Raw genomic sequence first — 20,227 nt, 5'->3', positions numbered from 1 at the left:
TTCAGAAATTTCATTGTTTTCCAGTTATTCACATCTTTTTTGTTTTGGATAGAAATAGTTTCATCATCTAAAGTTATTTTTTGCACAAAAAAATTAGGAGTTGTCATTATTTATAGGTTATTATGCTATTATTTGACTGGTCCGGCCCACTGGGCTAAATATGTCCCCTGAACCAAAATGAGTTTGACACCCCTGAGTTAGATTAAAAAGAAAAGTAGAATTTAAAAAAGGCAGCGTATGTGTTTTATCTAACACATAAAACATAGAACCCCCCAAGGACAGGAGTGTTCTGGTGCTTCTACCTCCTATACACCCCAACACAGTTACTCCTCCTCCTGTCTCCTCCCACCTCCCACTCAATGAATTGTGCTAATATGTGTAAAAAAAAAAAAAAGAAAAAAAGTCTGAAGTGAATAAGCAGTGACTGTGTAAAGGTGGAGTTAGTCCAACATGTTAGTGACACACGTTTAACATGGAACTGAATGAGAGACCAAATGTGTCTTTGGTTTCATGTGTCTCCGACATTCGACTGGACAGAGGAATTTATCAGTCGTTTATCAAATGAGTCCAGGCTCATGTTCAACTGTGGGATCATTTCTGTCATGGTTTAAACCTGGAAACAACAACAAATGGGTCAATACAGTTAGTTTGGGTCAGTAGTCCAAATTCTGAAATGTACAAGTTGTTCCAGTGGTTTGAGTCAAAAAGAAGGAAAACTATGTGGATCCTCTAATGGGATCATTTGGGAAATATGAACAAACTTTGGTACAAGGAAAATCAGACTGGATATTAGATGGAAAATAGGAGGAAGAAAAAGGGAGGTATATATCCTCCTGAGACCCAGGAAGGTGAAAATTGTAGCTTTTTTACATGAAGCAATTGTCTTGATTGGGAACTGCATAATGCAACACTTTTTTTCAGATACATTTTTAAATTTATTTATTTATTGAATGAATGAAATGTCCTTTGCAATGGACAGCATTTGTTAAGTAAAACTGTCAAACTTTTGTCCCCTACAGAGGATGGAAGTGCATTGCTGGGTCTCAGGAGGATATATATATATATATATATATATATATATATATATATATATATATATATATATATATATATATATATATATATATATATATATATATATATATATATACATACATATATATATATATAGTTTTTTGTTTTTTTTTGTTTGTTTTTTTTAAATAAGAATATTTTTCTTATATAAAAAATTTCCTGGCAAGTTTTTTTTCTATTTAGATGTAAAATAAGACAAATGTTCTAGAAATAAGGCTTTTTTTTTTTTTTTTTTTTTTACTTAAATCATTTTTTGCAGTGTGCTACTTTCTACCTTTTCCTTAAGTTCAGTAGATCCAAAAATACCTTTAGTTTTAGATAGTATTTGTTTAACCCTTTCATGTATGAGTTATGAGAACCTTAATCAAGATTTTTTCCTGAGTGTTTTAATTCCTCTTTAGGCATGAAAAAAACAATGCCATTGAAAATTTTTTTAATGAACCTATTTTTCATGGAGTTGCAAAAATGTCCACTCAGCCGGACACCATGCATTTAATTTTTGAAGCAAAGAAACATGTATTGACTGACATACTGTGTGAAAACTATGTAATAATTTTTTTTAATGCCACTAATCTGATGTTTTGTCACATTTTAACATACTCTAATACTAGTTATTACTCACTTTATGAAGATAATATGCAAAAAAAAAAAAAAACTTTTTGTTAAAAAAAAAAAAAAGCCTTGTTAATTGCAGTCTAATAATAATAACAAGTAACTGATTTACACTCAGACATGTTCCTGCAGGTCAGGTTTATCAAGAGCAGCAAAATTACAGCAATGGTATGAATGTCAGTGTATGGGATGATCCACTGTGTTTGCTGATATGGAACTAAAACAATAAAATCCATGAATATGCAAGAGAACAGCTTTGAATAACTGTCCACTGCAGTGACCACTATGTATGAAAGGGTTAATTCACCTTCAGGTACTGGGTTTAATATTTATTTATTCATTTTTTTTATTCCACTGGCTTTTATTTGTCTCCTGTTGTGTCCTTCTGTGTCCATTCTGTCTGTCCAATGTGAATAATATGATTCAACTGTTAACGCTTCAGTTCAAGCAGAAGCTCCGTCTGTTTCTGTGGAAGTGGAGAAGAGCTCAAATCCAACATGACTCCTCCACTAATGTGTTTGTTCTTCTGTTGGGTTCCGTAGGTGATGGTCAGGTCGGCTTTGAAGAGTTTGTCACGTTGCTTGGTCCTAAACTCTCCGCTGCTGGAATGCCCGACAAGTTCCATGGAGCGGACTTTGACTCAGTGTTTTGGAAGGTATTTATGTACAGGAATAAAAAAACACTGAACCGGATTAGTGATGTTTGCACCAGTATCACAGCAAATAACTCATTCTGGTTTAATCACAAGCATTTGTATCCAAGTAGGAGGGTTAAATACATGATTGACAACAGTAATTACCAATGACTGACTCCATTCTGGTCATGCCTCCACAGGGTGGGGGAAAAGTAACGAGGCATTAAAAACTGGTAATAAAGTCCATATTTCTATTACAAATGTATTGAAACAAATGATACACGTTCTTTGTTACATGGGAAAATGAAAGTAAATCTTCATATTTCAACGTAAACACAGGTGGCGTCACTAGTTTCCTCAAACGGCCAGAGATGGAATGAACAACCGTCTGAAGGATGTGGTCTGGGAGACGAGTGAGAACCTCCTGAATCTGTGAATAAGAAAAAAGACAATAAAAAAATAAGAAAATAAGAAAATAAGACAGTAAGAAAATAAGACAATAAGAAAAAAAGGCAAGAAGAAAATAAGACAATAAGAAAAAAGACAATAAGAAGATAAGAAAAATCAGAAAATAAGACAATAAGAAAATAAGAAAAAAGACAATAAGAAAATAAGAAAATACAACAGTAAGAAATAAGACAAGGAAAAAAGGCAATAAGAAAATAAGAAATCCACATCAGTGTTGTCTGTTTAAAAATGTTTTCATCCTTCAGTGATATTAAAAATTCTTTGTGTCAGATCCTTCATTCCTTTTCCCCCTCCCTGTCTTACTCCATGTGTTTGGACCAGTTGCTTCACTTTCTAATATGATGAAATAAAGCAATGTTGGATGATCTTTACATTAAGTCTTCTGATTTGAAACAAGAGGACAGAGCTGCAGAAGGCAGGCTGTGTTTTCACACTCTGTTGGTTTTGACTCCTGCAGCTCCTGGACTATAGAGCAGGACATGAGACAGACGTAGGGACATAAGATGAAACAGAAGAGACAACAGCTGACTGTGGACAAAAGGCACAAGAATAATGGTTTTAAAGCCCATGTCTACGTCCACAGTACTGAAGCACCAAATATGGGTGTGTCTATGTCCTCACAGCCAATCAGATGTCCTCATTTGTCCTGTTCCAATCAGCAGCAAGGACATGTTATTGTCCCAGATCCAATCCTGGACACTGTTCCATGAAGTCATTGTCCTTTTGTGTCCACAGTACTGTGCTCATATATGGAGTACGCCCCCCCCATACACAACCACATTATGTCAATCCACTACAGCACAGGTGTCAAACATGTGGCCTGGGGGCCAAATCCAGCCCACCAAAGGGTCCAGTCTGGCCCTTGGGATAAATTTGTGAAATGCAAAAACAGATATTAAGAAATTAACACAGGACAAAGGTAGTCCAACAGGACTGAGGACAGAGACCAGGGGTGTAAGAAAATATCGGTATCGCAATATATCGCGATATTTTACTTCACGATACTGTATCGATATTAAAAAAAGTACTGTATTGATATTTTTAGGTATTTATTCAAATGCAGATATGGCTGAGGATCATTTTTGTTTTTTGTTTTTCAGACTCTTTTATTTCTATATTCACATGGGTATTTTACTGTTGTTTGTATACTATAACAGTACTTTTGTGATATTTCAGGTCATACATGTAGTTTTTTGAAACTGATAACGCTGTTTTGTTAAATAATGGATAATTCAATCATCCTAAAAGCACTTTTTACCGTCTGAAAGAGGCAAATGTTTTTGGTTGTTTTTTTTTTATTGAGAATGCACAAAAATAATGTTCTGATGTTGGATGATTCAGGGACTGAACACTATGTATTCTTTTCACAATAGAATATGAACATTTAAGCAGGATCTTAAACTATAATGTCTGTAAAACATTATTTATTTATTTGTGTGTTTTTTTTGTTCTGGTAAAGCCGCATGGTAAAACTTTATTTATCCAAATGCTGCACTATAAGTTTTTCCTGGAAATAATCTGTTAAAAAAAGAACAAATCAATAAATATTGCCTTGTTAACAGTATCGTGATATATCGTGATATATCATATTGTGATCCTAGCATTGTGATTTGTATTGTCTCGCCAGGTTCTTGCCAATACACACCCCAAACAGAAACACATGATAAAGGTAGTCCAACCGGACTGAGGCAGTAGTTTATATAGTTTTTTTTTCCATCAGTGTCTGTCCTCAGTACAGGCTGTTGGACATTTGCAGGTTCTGCTGTAGACGCTCTAGTCCAGGTGTCAAACATGCGGCCCGGGGGCCAAATCTGGCCTGCCAAAGGTTCTATTCTGGCCCGCAGCATGAAAGGGCAAAAATGAACCTGAACAGTCCAGGTTGTCCAAATCATTTTGGTTCAGGTTCCACATGCAGACCAATGTGATCTACAGTCAAAATAACAACACAATAACCCATAAATAATGACAACCACAAATTTTCCTTGTGAAAAATTATGTGGAAAAAATTTAAGTGAAAAAAATAACATTACACTGTGAAAATATTTACATTTACAAAACTATTCTTTCACAATAAAATGCAAGTAAATACATAAATTAAAACGAAGATGAACAACCTGAAATGTGCAATTTTAACAATATTCTGCCTGTTACTAAATGTTTTATGCATTTATGGATCCACTGTGATCTGTAGTTGTGTTAATAATAATAATAATAAGAGATGTAATATTGTAGAAATTGTTCAAATTTTAGTTCCAAACTCCAAATTTTAACAATATTCTGCCTGTTACCAAATGTTTATGTAACACTGTGTGTAAATGTACATGTATAAATAATAAGATGAGGCATAATATTGTTAAAATTGCACTAATTTTTCAAATGAAATTTCAGTTTTTTCAGGTTATTGACATCTTTTTTTGTAAAATGCAAATATTTTCATAATTTAATTGGGGGTTTTTTGTACTAAAACAAAAAGAAAAACTTGGATTTGTCATTATTTATAGGTTATTAAGTCATTATTTTACTGGTCTGGCCCACTTGAGATCAAATTGGGCTAAATATGGCCCCTGAACCAAAATGAGATTGACAGCCCTGCTCTAGTCCGTTCAGTCAGTACTAGTTTTGATGGGGGGGCACCATCCATGTGCATCATAAGGAGCTCTAGGACAGTAGTGTCTCCTCAGTTATTGATGTCTTTCTTGTCTTTTCCGTTGTCCTAGTGTGACATGCAGAAACTGACCGTGGACGAGCTGAAGAGACTGCTGTACGACACGTTCCGTGACCACCTGACGATGAAGGACATTGAGAACATCATCATGACAGAGGAGAACCACCTGAACAGTCCAGAGTGTCACGTGGACATCGACAGTACGTATTAAACAGATGTTATTGTCGTACACTCACTGAGTCCGTTTACTTTCACACCAACACTCCCATCACTATCCCATCTCTGGAGTTCTCAGATTATTATTGATCATATAAACAGGATAATCTGATCGGATTTATCCGATAACAGCAGTAGTCTGATTAGGAGTAATCAGATTAACACACCTAGATTTGTCCCCAATACTCCAATGTCTTCACGCATGTAAACAGGTTAATCTGATTTATTTTGTTTGGTTTTTTTTTACACCTGCACATGTAAAAAAAAAAAATCTATCTAAATGGGAGTTCATGTGCATCCTAAGGAAAAAGGTAAACAAACAATGAAATGAAATAAAGGATGGAAGCAACATGTGAACTATTCTGTAGTCTAAGAGTGTTTTCATACTGGGTATCTGAGTACGTTGGACCCCAAAGTCCACGTAATTTTATCTGTGTGAATGCAAACGTTCCATGCTCCAGTACCGTACCTGAGTCCAGCTGAGAAGGCAGACCTGGGTACAGACTCCAGTACAGAACAGTGTCGAGTGAAAGGGATCTGTACCTGAGACAAGAAGTGACCTAATCACCACCAGACCACAGACGGTGCTCCTGTTGTGTCATCGACCGAACCACTGGGTGAAATATGAGGGACATCGAAGGTCGCTCTGCTTCTCTTTTCCTCAAACAGGTTAACAGATAGACAAGTATTTCCTGTGAACACAACAGTCATTCAGTTGTTGCCATCAGGGTTTGTAACTTCTGCGTTTGTTGGATAGTGACAGAATTCCCTTCACAGCGCCACCTACTGTTTCATCCCTGTAACACCCACTTGTACTCGGACACGGGTCGCAGTATGCGTTTGTGAACGCAACATCTGCAGGAAAGGTGTGAACGGATCCAGGTGCCCAGTCTGAAAACCCCCTATTAGCTCCTCCCACATTAGGACAGCAAACACTGACACCGTAGACCACAGGTGTCAAACATGCAGCCCAGGGGCCAAATCCAGCCCACCAAAGAGTCCAGTTTGGCCTGTAGGATGAATTTTTGAAATGCAAAAATTACACTGAAGATATTAACAATCAGTAGTGCAAAAATCTTTTTATTTCAGGTTCCATACATACACATAGAAACCAATTAGATCTCAACTGGGTCAGACCAGAACAATACTGTCATAATAAGCTATAAATAATAACAACTGCAGATTTTATCTTTGTTTTAGTGTAAAAAAAAAAAAAAAAAAAGTTAAATTACATGAAAATGTTTACATTAACAAACTATCCTTTTACAAAAAGTGTGAATAACCTGAAGAAATATGAACAACCTGAAATGTCTTGAGAAAAGTAAATGCCATTTTATCAATATTATGTGTATTTGTAAATGTAATGTAAGTTGTAATGCACATGTGCAAATGATAAACTGATAAACTGAGGCAGAATATTGTTAAAACTGCACTCGTTTTTCTTAAGACATTTCAAGTTGTTCACATTATTCAGATTTTTAAGGAAACATTGAAGATGTAAACATTATCATAATGTAATTTTAGTTTTTTCACTGTTATTATTTTACTGGTCCGGCCCACTTGAGATCATATTGAGGTGAATGTGGAACTGAACTAAAATGAGTTTGACACCCCTGCCGTAGGTGTTTCCATGGGCAACAAGACAAGACTGGATGTTTTGAAAATAACAGGAAGTGTACGTCTTACATCATAACATACGTACTCAGAAAGAAGTCAAATAATAGATGTAAACATGAAAACCAGGGTTTTAAATTATCACATGTATGAAGTGACTATAAACGAATCACATCTGATTACGGTAATTATCAGATTACTCCCAGTTATCAGATTACTCCCAGTTATGGGATGTTCATGGTCATGTAAACGGGCTCAGTGTTTCTACCTGTGTTCTCCCACTTCACTCTAATAATAAAATGCTGTAAATCTTTTCCACAGCGAGTCCAACACAGCAGGAGAAACACACATGTGTGCGGAAAAGTCTGATTTGTGCCTTTGCAATTGCATTTATTATCAGCGTTATGCTCATTGCAGCAAATCAAATGCTCCGCAGAGGAATGAAATGAAAGGAACAGACTCCTGCTGGACAGACTCTTCTAAAGGAAACCAAAACTCTGGGGGTTTCGCTCACTTTCTTCGTACCTTATCGATAAGGTTGGGTCACCGTTTCTTTACTTCAATGAAATGATGTCATGTATTTGTCCTGTTTGACCAGTAAATACCTACTGATGTTTTTAAAAAAAGAAAGAATGAAAGACTTATTTCAAGGGCTGATTATCGTCCTTAAACAATGTCCATTGGTTCAGTTCAGGGATGTTTTGGGTGTATTAAATGAATATTTTAGTGTCTAAACTGTGCCGTAGTTATAGTTAGTTCTGTTTGTGACCGTCCCTGCCAGTTGAATCCACAAAATAAGGAAAAGTAGGACCAACATTTCCAGACCCAACGTCTAATCTGGTCAGTTTAACAGACTTTAAATGGAAACAAACCTGAGCCATTTTTACCACATTTGAAACAAACTAAGGCTACATTCACAGTAATGCATTTTCATATAAAACAGTATTCCAATGACAACCCCCCCAGACACAGAAAGAGTCTGTGAACATTCTAGAACACAGGTGTCAAACATGCGGTCCAGGGGCCAAATCCGGCCCACCAAAGGGTCCAGTCCGGTCCTTGGGATGAAGTTGTGAAATGCAGAAATTACACTAAGATATGAACAATCATTTTAGTTCAGGTTCCACATTCAGACCAATTCAATCTCAAATGGGTCGGATCAGTAAAATACTATCATAATAATCTATAAATACTCAAAACTCCAAATTTCTTTCCTTGTAAATGTAAATAGTTTCATGTATTTACACTAAAACAAAGCATAATTTCACAAAAAATGTGAATAACCTGAACAAATATGAACAATCTGAAATGTTTTAAGAGAAGTAAGAACAATTTTAACAATATTCCACCTGATATTAAATGTTTTGTGTATTTGTAGACCTGTTGTGATCTGTAAGTTATAGTGAACACTAGGGATGTAACGATAGGAAAATTTCATATCATGATTATTGTGACAAAAATTATGACTGTTATCATTATTATTGCGGTATTATTGAAATTTTGCTCAAAATGTTCAGAAAGTACTTATACACACACTGAAATAATTTAACCAAGTTGTATCTTGAAAAAAACAACAACAAAAAAACAAATAAAATAATTGGCACAATGTACTTTCTATTGGCAGAAACATTCAAATATTAACCCTTAGTGGTCTGAGCCTATTTTGGCTGTTTTTCAATACTTTTGATTTTGCCTTTATATACTATATAAACAAATGTTTCCTATACCCATGTTTGGGATCTTTTTTTTCAGCACAACTTCATCTATCTCATCTGTCTATTATTTTGTTCACTTTAACCTACTATAAAAACATAAAAGGCCAGAAAACACACACACACACACACACAAAAAATCCGATTTGAAAAATGTACATACTTTATTGCATAAATAACACAAAGATGCTTAACGAACCTTTTCAAAGACTTTAAAAGTGAATATTGGTTCCAAACATTAGGTATAGAAAATCAAAATTGTAATAAATTAAAACTATACTCAAATATTTGACATAAAAGCAGATCTTTACATAGGCGTTTTCTCCCCTAAAAGTGCGGTAATCAAACACGGTTATCATGATAATTAGAATTTAAACGGTAATACTAACCATCTGCAACTTTACCGCGGTTTATCGTTATACCGGTAATCATTAAATCCCTAATGAACACGTAAAAATGATCAACTGAAGCATAATATTGTTAAAGTTACTCTTATTTTTTGAGTTTGTTCATATTATTCACATTGTTTAAAAGGATAGTTTGTAGATGTAAACATTTTCATTGTTTAATTTTGCTTATTTTAATACATAGAGAAAATTTTGGAGTTGACATTATTTATTATATTATTATGTTATTATTTTACCACTTCAGATCAAATTTAGCTGAATTTGGACCCTGAACTAAAATGAGTTTGACACCCCTGTTCTAGAACATCTGACATGAGGATCACCTGAGCAGGGATGAATATAACCAAGTGGAGGGGGTCAGTGGTATCAGGATCAAATCTGAACAAAAGCTGCGACAGAACGACCTGTGACTCAGCATCATGTTGAATATCAGCTGATTGTCAGGGGGGGAGGGGACAGGCTCACATGGAAGTGATGGGACCAATCAGGGAAGGACGCATCACCAATAAGGACCAGTCAGATAATGGAAATGAGTATCTACGTCACTGTTTCTAACGCTGTGCATTTTTGACCATTTACAAAGTAATGAGTTTGAATAAACACTTAACCCTTTCATGCCTGACATAGTTTCAGTTTACGTTCCAAAGGGTTCTAAAGGTGATATAGTCCAGACTACATGGGTTCAGTCTCTATAGACCACAGATGTCAAACATGCTGCCCGGGGGCCAAATCCAGCCCACCAAAGGGTCCAATCCGGCCCGCGGGATGAATTTGTGAAATACAAAAATTACACTGAAGATATTATCAATCAATGGTGTAAAAATCATTTCAATTCAGGTTCCACATACAGACACTTACAGTCCAATTACATTTTAAGTGGGTCAGACCAGTAAAATATTATCATTATAACCTACAAATTATGACAACCCCAAATTCTCTCTCTGTTTTTTTGCTGTAAAAAGTAAAATTACATGAAAATGTTTACATTACCAAACTATACTTTTACAAAAAACATGAATAAGCTGAGCAAATATGAATAAACGGAAATGTCTTAAGAAAAGTAAATGCAATTTTACCAATATTCTGCCTGTAACTAAATCTTTTGTGTGATTGTAATGCACATGTGTAAATGATAAACTGATAAACGGAGGCAGAATATTGTTAAAATTGCACTTGCTTTTCTTAAGGCAATTCAAGTTGTTCATGTTATTCAGATTTTTAAGGAAACTTGGTAAATGTAAACCTGACCGCAATATAATTTTACTTTTTTCACTGTTATTATTTCACTGGTCCGGCCCACTTGAGATTAAATTGGGCTGAATGTGGAACTGAACTAAAATGAGTTTGACACCCCTGGTACAGACCCTCACACATACAATGAACTAAAGGATCATCTGAGTTGGAGAATGTGGACTGATCTGGGATCTGCTACAGTGAACCTCCTCAGACCCACACATGGGTTTACTGTCCACCATTGGGCAAGAAGTTCACAGATTTAGACAAAAAAAAAAACACTAAACAAACAAAAAACTGTTCACCATAAAGGACAATCAATAAAATGTGCAAAAATGAATCTGAAAAAACTGTTGCATCATAATGTTTCCAATATCAGCAATTATTGAATTAAAAAAAGCCCAAACTTGTCCTGTCTTGGGTCTGAGGAGGGAAAATATCTTCTAAATAAAACCACATATATATATAAATTCAAGATGCATTTGAACTTTAGCATAATTATGAGGAATAAAATGAATGAATGAATGAATGAATGAATGAATGAATTTTTATTTCAGTTATGTACAAAAACACAAACGTATAAAAAAATAAATAAAAAAAAAACAAACACATAAAATTAACACAGCTGGTCACTGAAAAAGGCAGAAGCTGAAGCCAAAGGTTTATTTCTGCTTCTCCTATTCCCATCCTTACTCCAACTCCACACCTGAAGTTGCAGCAAATAAAACATTAACACAAATTATTCTACATTCGGTTTCTTAAGTCACTTTGAAATTTTATTACTTTCGTAGCCCTTGAGAATTTGACAACTTAAAGCTTTTTTGAAACTTGACAGCGAGCTACAGTTTCACTTCATCCTTCAAATGGTTCCATAATTTGACCCCAATAACAGAAACACTGATATTTAACGTTTGTTCTTACTGTACATGTTTCAAACACAAATATCCCTCTTAAATTATAATTCCCTTCTCTTAACTTAAAATTTTTCTGAATACAAACAGGAAGTCTTTTACTTTTAGCACGAAACATAATTTCCATTGTTTTTAAATATACAATATCAAAAAAATGTAATAAACCAGATTCTACAAAAAATGGATTACTTGATTGAAGATAAACAGCTTCTTTTTTTTTTTTTTTTAATTCTTTGTTTATTTGGAAAAGCACAATTTACAAAACTTCTGTTACATGTACAGTTCAATTTCTACACATCACATAAAAAAATGCTTATCCAAGATTTTTTGTCATATAAAGAACTTTTAAAGTAAATAAAGAAAAGTGGGCTGGAAGAGAGGGCTTACTCCATTACTTCAATGAAAAGACAAGACTCTATAAGGTGTGAATGTTTACATCACTAAACAGAAATGTGTCACATGTAAAAGTATTCACATCACCGATGTATTCATTTCACATCCAAGACAAATTTAACACAGTTTGTCCATTTGGACCAAATAGTGAAAAAAGATTCCTTTTGACCCTTAAAACAAAATGTCAACTTCTCCAGAATGTAAACGTCCTGTACGATGTCCATCCATTCTTCTGTTGTGAGTGCTTCAGGCTTTAACCATTTTCCAGTGGTAGTCTTTTTACTCGCTGCCAAAAGTATTAGCAACAGTTTTTTATCATTCAGAGTTCAGTCCTCACATGAAATATCTCCTAAGTATAGTGCTTCACACTTACAAGGAATTTTTTCAGTAAAAATGTGATTTAAATGTTCACACAACTGCTCCCAAAATGGTTTAATCACTGGACAACTCCAGAAAACATGATAGTGATTGGCGTTCTTTGTCCCACAGAGTCTCCAACAGGTGTCTCCACTGCCCTGAGAACATAACCAGCTTTTTAAATAATTAATCTAAAAAAAAAAAATCTAGATACGTTTTTTTTTTCATAATTCATGCATGAAAGGGTTAAATATCTGAATAACTTTAATTTTCTGAAGGATTTTAATTGAGTCTTCATGAATGTAAAATGTAAATGGGATTACTGTCCCATCATGTGTTTTAAAGTTGAAGTTATTCTTTTTTTCTTTTTTTTAACATGGTTTGAAGCTAAACATGAAAGAATCTTGTTATTTTTTGCATGAGCCTCTTTACAAACGACACCCCACACAAATAATCTATGTTCATAACAGATTAGATTAGAGTCAGTTAAAGACACCTCATATTTATATGAGTGTCATGTATATGAAGAGGAGAACCAGCAGACAGACTCCTGAAGGCAGTGATGGTGACAGTGGTGAACAAGCACATGCAGCGCTGAAGAGACTTACAGCGGCTTTACTGACAGGATGGCACACACACACACTGACACGGTGACCTCCAGCACATGTTCGTCTGCAGACAAACGCCACAGCCCGCTGGAAGAGGTGTCACAGTGTTAGAAGATTTAATTGGTTCATTCTGAGGCTCAGAAAGAAGCCAACAGCTGTGTAAGACAAACACATGTTTTCCCATCTGACATGAAATGGGGTGCAGGTTTAAAACAAGTGTTCAGAGAACGCAAACCTCCGCCAAGCACCCCGAACGGTGTGCATGTGTGGATGGACTTTTTTTTTTTTAATTAAACAGTTTCAAGGTTGTTCCATACAGCAGAAAAAGTTGAAGCTTGGTACCAGTCATGTGTATGTCAAATTATATTAAATTCCAATTAATATTTGTTGAGTTCTAATGAAAAATGTGTGGTAAATGGGATTTTCAATGTTAAATGTAAATGTCCACAGAGTCCACATTCCACAGTGGATGTGGACAATTTTGAGCCAGATACAAGATATTGTTATAAGCTACAGGTGGATCAAATTGGAGGCTAATCGGAGTTGTTTGGAATTTTTTATGAATTTTCGAAAATTGCTCAATGATGAGAGATGGAAAATTGTAGATTTTGTGACCTTGCTGTGACCTTGAACTTTGGCCTACTTGGCCCAAAATTTAGTAGGTTGGTCCCAGGGCCTAGGCCTATCTGTGGGGACGATTTGGTAAAGATGGGTGGAATAGTTTTCCTGTAAAGTTGCTAACAAACAAACAAACAAACACAAACAAATAAACAAACACACAAAGCAAAGTGATCACAACACGTCCTGGTGGAGGAAATAATGGACTGAAACATGTAAACCAGGTTTTTAATTATCGCATTTCTAAAGTGACTGTAAACGTGTCACATCTGATTACAGTAATTATCGGATTACTCCCAGTTGAATGATGGTTGTAATAGTTTTCCGTAAAATTGCTAACAAACAAACAAACACACAAAGCAAAGTGATCACAATACCTCCTGGCAGAAGTGATAAAGATCACACACACACACACACACACACACACACAAAGTATGAAAGAGACGGAGCACTAAAAAAAAATCTAAATCTGACCAAGTGTATTTTTCTCATTTCCAGTCCAAATATCTCTTCATTCTTAAAGTCAGACAGAATCGCCTACAGAGGAACGTTACACTGAGATTTAAGAACGGATTTAGAGACGAGAGAGTTTTATTTACAAATGAAATGAAACGGACAAAACATGAAACATGTCGACCATAGAATACAAGTCAAAGGACCTTTTCATGTCACTGCCTTCTTCTTTCTGTTCTTCTTTCTGTTCTTCTTTCTGTTCTTCTTTCCATTCTTCTTACCTTTCTTCTTTCTGTTCTTCTTTCCGTTCTTACCTTTCTTCTGTCCATTCTTCTTACCTTTCTTCTTTCCATTCTTCTTACCTTTCTTCTTTCCGTTCTTCTTTCCGTTCTTACCTTTCTTCTTTCCATTCCTCTTACCTTTCTTCTTTCCGTTCTTCTTTCCGTTCTTACCTTTCTTCTTTCCATTCTTCTTACCTTTCTTCTTTCCGTTCTTCTTTCCATTCTTCTTACCTTTCTTCTTTCCGTTCTTCTTTCCATTCTTCTTACCTTTCTTCTTTCCGTTCTTCTTTGTGTTTTTCTTACCCTTCTTTCCATTCTTCTTTCCAGTGTTCTTACCTTTCTTCTTTACGTGCTTCTTTCCGTTCTTCTTACCTTTCTTCTGTCCATTCTTCTTACCTTTCTTCTTTCTGTTGTTCTTTCCAATGTTCTTACCTTTCTTCTTTCCATTCTTCTTTCCATTCCCTCCCTTTTCCTTGGGGTTCGTACATACTGACCCCAGTTGACAGCTGTGAATAAATAAAACCACAAAAATTATACAAACTATCCGTTAACTCTAGTGTTTATAGCAGAAAATGATGGACATTCAATTTACCAAATTACACTTGCATGTACAAAAAAAAAAAATTAGAACTAAATGTACCTTCTAAATGTGAGCTCAATCTTGAATTCTGATGTATGTATTCCGATAAATATGCAATTTGCAAAATAGTAAGCGTTGCAAAAAAAAATCTCAGTCTTTCATATTTTCTTGTAAACTTTGAATTTTTGTGAACGTGCAGAAAACTCGTGGAACCCTTACAGTCTGCTGTGAACAGTAATTCAACATATCATGAGAAATGTTGTTTTTTTGGCTTTGACATGAACCACCAAAACAACATATGGTTTAAATGACATGGTTATATTTTTTTACTTGGAAAAGTGATGCATTAAATCTATGTGATTTTATTATGAATGTAGGCATAATATTTTGTAATAAAATGTAATAGAAAAACATTAAAAAAAAAAAAAAAAAATGTCCCAATCTAATGTGTAATAATATGATTTCCACTTGACTGGACATTCAGATGCAAGTCGTGTGTATTAATGCCATGCACTTACATTCACTTTTTCTGATTTGTTCAAATGAGTTTTTTCTGAGAGCTTCCTTTACATAAAAAAAACAAACAAAAACAAAAAATAATTTACAAATTGCTATATATTTTTTCTTGCTCTTTTTATCTTAAAGTTTATCAAATCTATATCACAAGAGAGAAGGTATGAAGAATCATTCTGGCAATAAAAGTCATATTTTATCTCGTATACATATACATATCTATATATATACTTCTATATTGTCTGTGTTTATGTATGAACTACTGAAGTGACATGACATTGCCTCTGCACATAAAGTACACTTTGTGTTCATGTAAAATTAATGTATCTCGTATCAAAAAAAATGGTCCTATAAATATAAAGGTGTGCGGTGTCTTCTTCTGTGTGTTTGTGTGTTTTAATGCGCAGACGTGTGTTCACATGATTCAACAACTGCCTTCACTGTTGGGACACATTCAAGTTGATTTTGTACATTTTCTTCTATTTTGTGCCTTGGTTATTTGTAGCATTATTACGGATGCATTGTCTGGAAGGAACTTTGGAAAAGAGACTGGATGCAATATCACAAATTTGTCTCAAGAACAAAAAAAAAAAAAATCCCTAAATGTGATTTTGAATTATAAGCAATGTCCCAATAATTCTGTTCATTTCAATGTAAGAACAACCTTTTCCTGCACTTTGTTTTTTTTTCTGTAACTGTTCCTGCATATGTAGACGTTATGGCATCAATTATACACTGATGTAACTGGTGTCTAGATGCATGTAGTGCAATAAAAAGAAAACACTGAAACGGAGCCAGCTGTCCTGTTTTACATGAAACTACATTCTGGTACACACTTCAGCATCATAGTCAGAAAATGGAATAAATAAAGCAAACAGAGAAGAACAGATCTTCTAATCAAGTCCGGCCCGCCAAAGGGTTCAATTCGGCCCCTGGGATGAATTTGTGAAATGCAAAAATGACACTGAAGATATTAACAATCAATGGTGTTAAAATCATTTTAGGTCAATTCAATCTAAAGTGGATCAGACCAGTAAAATATTATCATAATAACCCATAAATTATGAAAACTGTAATTTTTTTCTCTTGGTTTTAATGTAAAAAAAAAAAAAGTAAAATTACACAAGAATGTTTAGACTAGCCTTTTCCAAAAAAACGTGAATAACCTGAAATCTCTAAATCAGGGGTGTCAAACTCATTTTAGTTCAGGGGCCACATTAAGCCAAATTTGATGTGAAGTGGGCCGAACCAGTGACAAAAATAACATAATAACATATAAATAATGTCAACTCCAAACTTTCCTCGATGTTTTAGAGCAAAAAAGGTAAAATTATGTGATGAAAATGTTTACATCTACCAACTGTCCTTTAAAACAATGTGAATAACATGAACAAACGGAAATTTCTTAAGAAAACTAAATACAATTTTAACAATATTATGTTTCAGTTTATCATTTACACATGTAAATTACAACATACAGATCACAGTGGATTTACAAATATTTACAAAAACATCTAATAACAGGCAGAATATTGTTAAAATTACACTTCAGACATTTCAAAATGTTCATATTTATTGAGGTTTTTGGTGTTTTTGTGAAAAGTTATTTTTAGTGTAAATACAGTAAAATGACATGAAAATGTTTACATTTACAAAGGGAAAAATTTGGAATTGTGAGTATTTATAGGTTATAATGATAGTATTTGACTGATCCGACCCACTGGAGATTAAATTGGTCTTCTTGTGGAACCTGAACTAAAATGATGAATATCTTCTGTGTAATTTTTGTATTTCACAAATTCATCCCAGGGCCAGACTGGACCCTTTGGCGGGCCGGATTTGGCCCTCGGGCCGCATGTTTGACACCTGTGCTCTAAATTGAAGTATATGGAATTTTAAGAATATTCTGCCTGTTATTTAATGTTTTGTGTATTTGTAGATCCACTGTGACCTCTAAGTTGTGATTCACATGTATAAATGATAAACTAATGCATAATATTGTTAACATTGCACTTATGTTACTTAAGAATTTGCAGGTTGTTCATATTTGTTCATGCTGTGCTCGAGTACAATTCATAGATGTAAACATTTTCATTACGGAATTTTACTTTTTTCACTCAAAAGTTCTTATCCTATTATTTATATTATTTTACTGGTCCGGCCCACTTTATATCATATTAGGCTGAATGTGGCCCCTGACCTAAAATGAGTTTGACACCCCTGCTCTAAAGACTGTCAGGGACAAACAGAAACAGGCAGAAGATCAGAACTGTTTACAAGCTTTTCACGACAGAATGAGACAGAGAGAGGGAGGAGGTGGTGAGACGTGTCTATCACTGCAGTGTCAGGCATGTTAAGCACCTATTAGGTACTCAGCACGGCACGGCATGGCACGGCACGGCACACTGTCTGGAAATGAGGGTGTTGTGCCGAATTCTGCTCCCTGCCTAAAACTGCATCCCCAGCCAAGGGTGTTAGGGCAGTATGTTTTTATTGTTATATATAACAATAATAATAAAGATCAGATTGGGCTAAATATGGCTGGCCCCTGAACCAAAATGAGTTTGACACCCCTGCTTTACAGGGTTAAACATGTTTTAGCAAAATAATGTGAACAGACAAACAGACGTTAGATCCAGGCTTAAGGCTGACAGTGTGAACAGAGCCTGGGTTTAAGGACGTCTGTGAGCAGCTCTGGACTCTGAAGTCTCCACTGACAGAGGATTTACCAGTGGAAACAGAAACTCAGCGTGGGCTTTAATAACACAACACACACACACACACACACATGGACATGGACCGAGTCACTGCAAATCACACTGAAGATCCAAGATGTTCAGAGCATTTACAAAAAACAACTATTAGAACACACAAAAGGTTCCAGAGTTCCCTTAACGAACATGTGGACTATTGATTATCTGTGGGTAAACAGACACAAACGGCTGCTGCAGACGGATAAGCCTGTTTGGTTCAGACATCAGGGGAATCTGACATTGAAAGTCAGAAGAAAAATTCAGTTTGAAATGAGGAAAAACGCAGCAAGTGGTGGAGGGCTCACTGGACCGTTCTACAGAACGGATAAACTGTCAAAGAACCGAAGGAAACAGAGGCTTATTATATGAACCAACGAAGGAGCTTTAACACAGAAGACACAGCTGGGACGTCAGGGGTTAAAAAAGGAGATCAGACTATAATCAGCTGTCAAACATCTGCACATACACAAAACACTACGCCTGTGGTAAAACATACACAGGGAATATTCACAGGAACTATCAGGATAAAGGTCCATGTTTTTATTTCAATTCAGTTTTATTATATACAGACAAATCAGCATGTAACTGTGGCACTTTATAAATCAAGTGATTTCAAAGTTCTGTGAATGAAGAAGAAAACTGAGGTATTTGTGGTTTGAAAATATTCATAAAAGATGATACATGACAGAAACATCATAAAAGACAAAAAATAAGAGGAAAAAGACATTAAAGGTGGACGTTTGGGTCTTTAAGGGTTAAAAAATGAAGAAAAAATTACACATTAGTTACTGGAGGTTTTAAACTCCTAACAGTCAGATTATGACAATGACAAAACAGAACATTTCACTGAGGCCAAAACTATTAAACTGATCAACATCCGAATATGCAAATGAAAAGAAGTAAAACTGCAAAACACTGAAATATTTTGATGTTCAGTGAGAATGTGAACAAAATACATAAAAAAAACGAAAGACAATATCACCACATATGGTGTAATATGATATGGTTATTGTTCTATCTTCCAGTCCTGCTTTAAGGACGTCACATTTCTTGACTTTAGATGGACATACATGAGTGTTTGAAATGGATTAAACTTACACTGGGCTCCAGCAAACACTGTCATATTCAGCTAATGTTCAGGCTAACTGTGTAAAGGACTTACATGAACATGATGAAACCTGTTACCAGCTGCAACAAACACAATATTAAACAAGAAAAGCACTCGGAGAGCGCAGACCTCCGCCAAGACAGATCTGCGCCCCCCCCCAACCCAATCACCACCAAAATTTAATCATTTCTTCCTTGTGCCATCATTATCAACATTTCCTGAAAATTTCATGAAAATCCGTCCATAACTTTTTGAGTTATCTTGCTAACAAACAAACAAACAAACATGCACACACGCAAACACACAAAACAAAGCAATCACAATACCTCCTGACAGAGGTAAAAATGATCAAGTGTAGAGGGCTCTCAAACTGCTGAATACAACAACTTCTAAACTGTATGCAACATTTGTTTCTTACTTGGTTTCTTTTCTGTTATAAATCATGATTTCTGTTGATCACATTTTTAAATATGCAAGCTTTTATTATAAAATGTCCTGCAGAGGCTGCTGTACTGTCACTCATGAGGTGAACACACTTTTTTCTAGTGACTCAGTTCTTGACCAAATTAAAGAACTCAGAGATTCCCCCAGTGACACAGGATGAAAATAAAGAAATATAAAAATGTGTGATTTTTTATATATTCCAGTTAAATACATGTTGTTTGTTTACACAGTCATGGGGGGGGGGTCGCTGGACTTGATCCCAGCTACTTATGGTGGGGTTCACCCTGGACATGTCACCAGTTCAGCATGACCCTAGTGAGGATAAAGCAGGTTCAGACAAAAAAAGCACTCAGAGAGCGCAGACCTCTGCCAAGGCAGATCAGTGCCCCCCCCCGATCATCACCACCAAAATGTAATCATTTCTTCCCTGTGCCAGTATCAACATTTTCTGGAAATTTCATGCAAATCTGTCCATAACTTTTTGAGTTAACTTGCTAACAAACAAACAAGCATGCACGCACGCATGAACACAAAGCAAAGCCATCACAATACCTCCTGGCAGAGGTAATAATG

At 35.2% G+C, this 20,227-nt stretch overlaps 1 protein-coding gene across 1 annotated transcript in view; it reads left to right on the top strand.

Moving 5' to 3' along the window:
- Positions 1-7,987, top strand: part of cabp7b (calcium binding protein 7b) — a 75,011-nt gene extending 67,024 nt beyond the window's left edge. Inside the window, exons 3-5 of the mRNA XM_030149846.1 lie at positions 2,229-2,341; positions 5,506-5,653; positions 7,605-7,987. Coding sequence (XP_030005706.1) covers positions 2,229-2,341; positions 5,506-5,653; positions 7,605-7,732 — 389 coding nt within the window. The 3' untranslated portion in view covers positions 7,733-7,987. The remainder of the gene's footprint in view (positions 1-2,228; positions 2,342-5,505; positions 5,654-7,604) is intronic.
- Positions 7,988-20,227: the final 12,240 nt, after the last annotated feature.

The sequence above is a fragment of the Sphaeramia orbicularis genome, chromosome 12 (assembly GCF_902148855.1).
Source record: "Sphaeramia orbicularis chromosome 12, fSphaOr1.1, whole genome shotgun sequence".
In the NCBI taxonomy this organism is placed as follows: domain Eukaryota; kingdom Metazoa; phylum Chordata; class Actinopteri; order Kurtiformes; family Apogonidae; genus Sphaeramia; species Sphaeramia orbicularis.
This window is presented reverse-complemented; position numbering and strand designations above follow the sequence as displayed.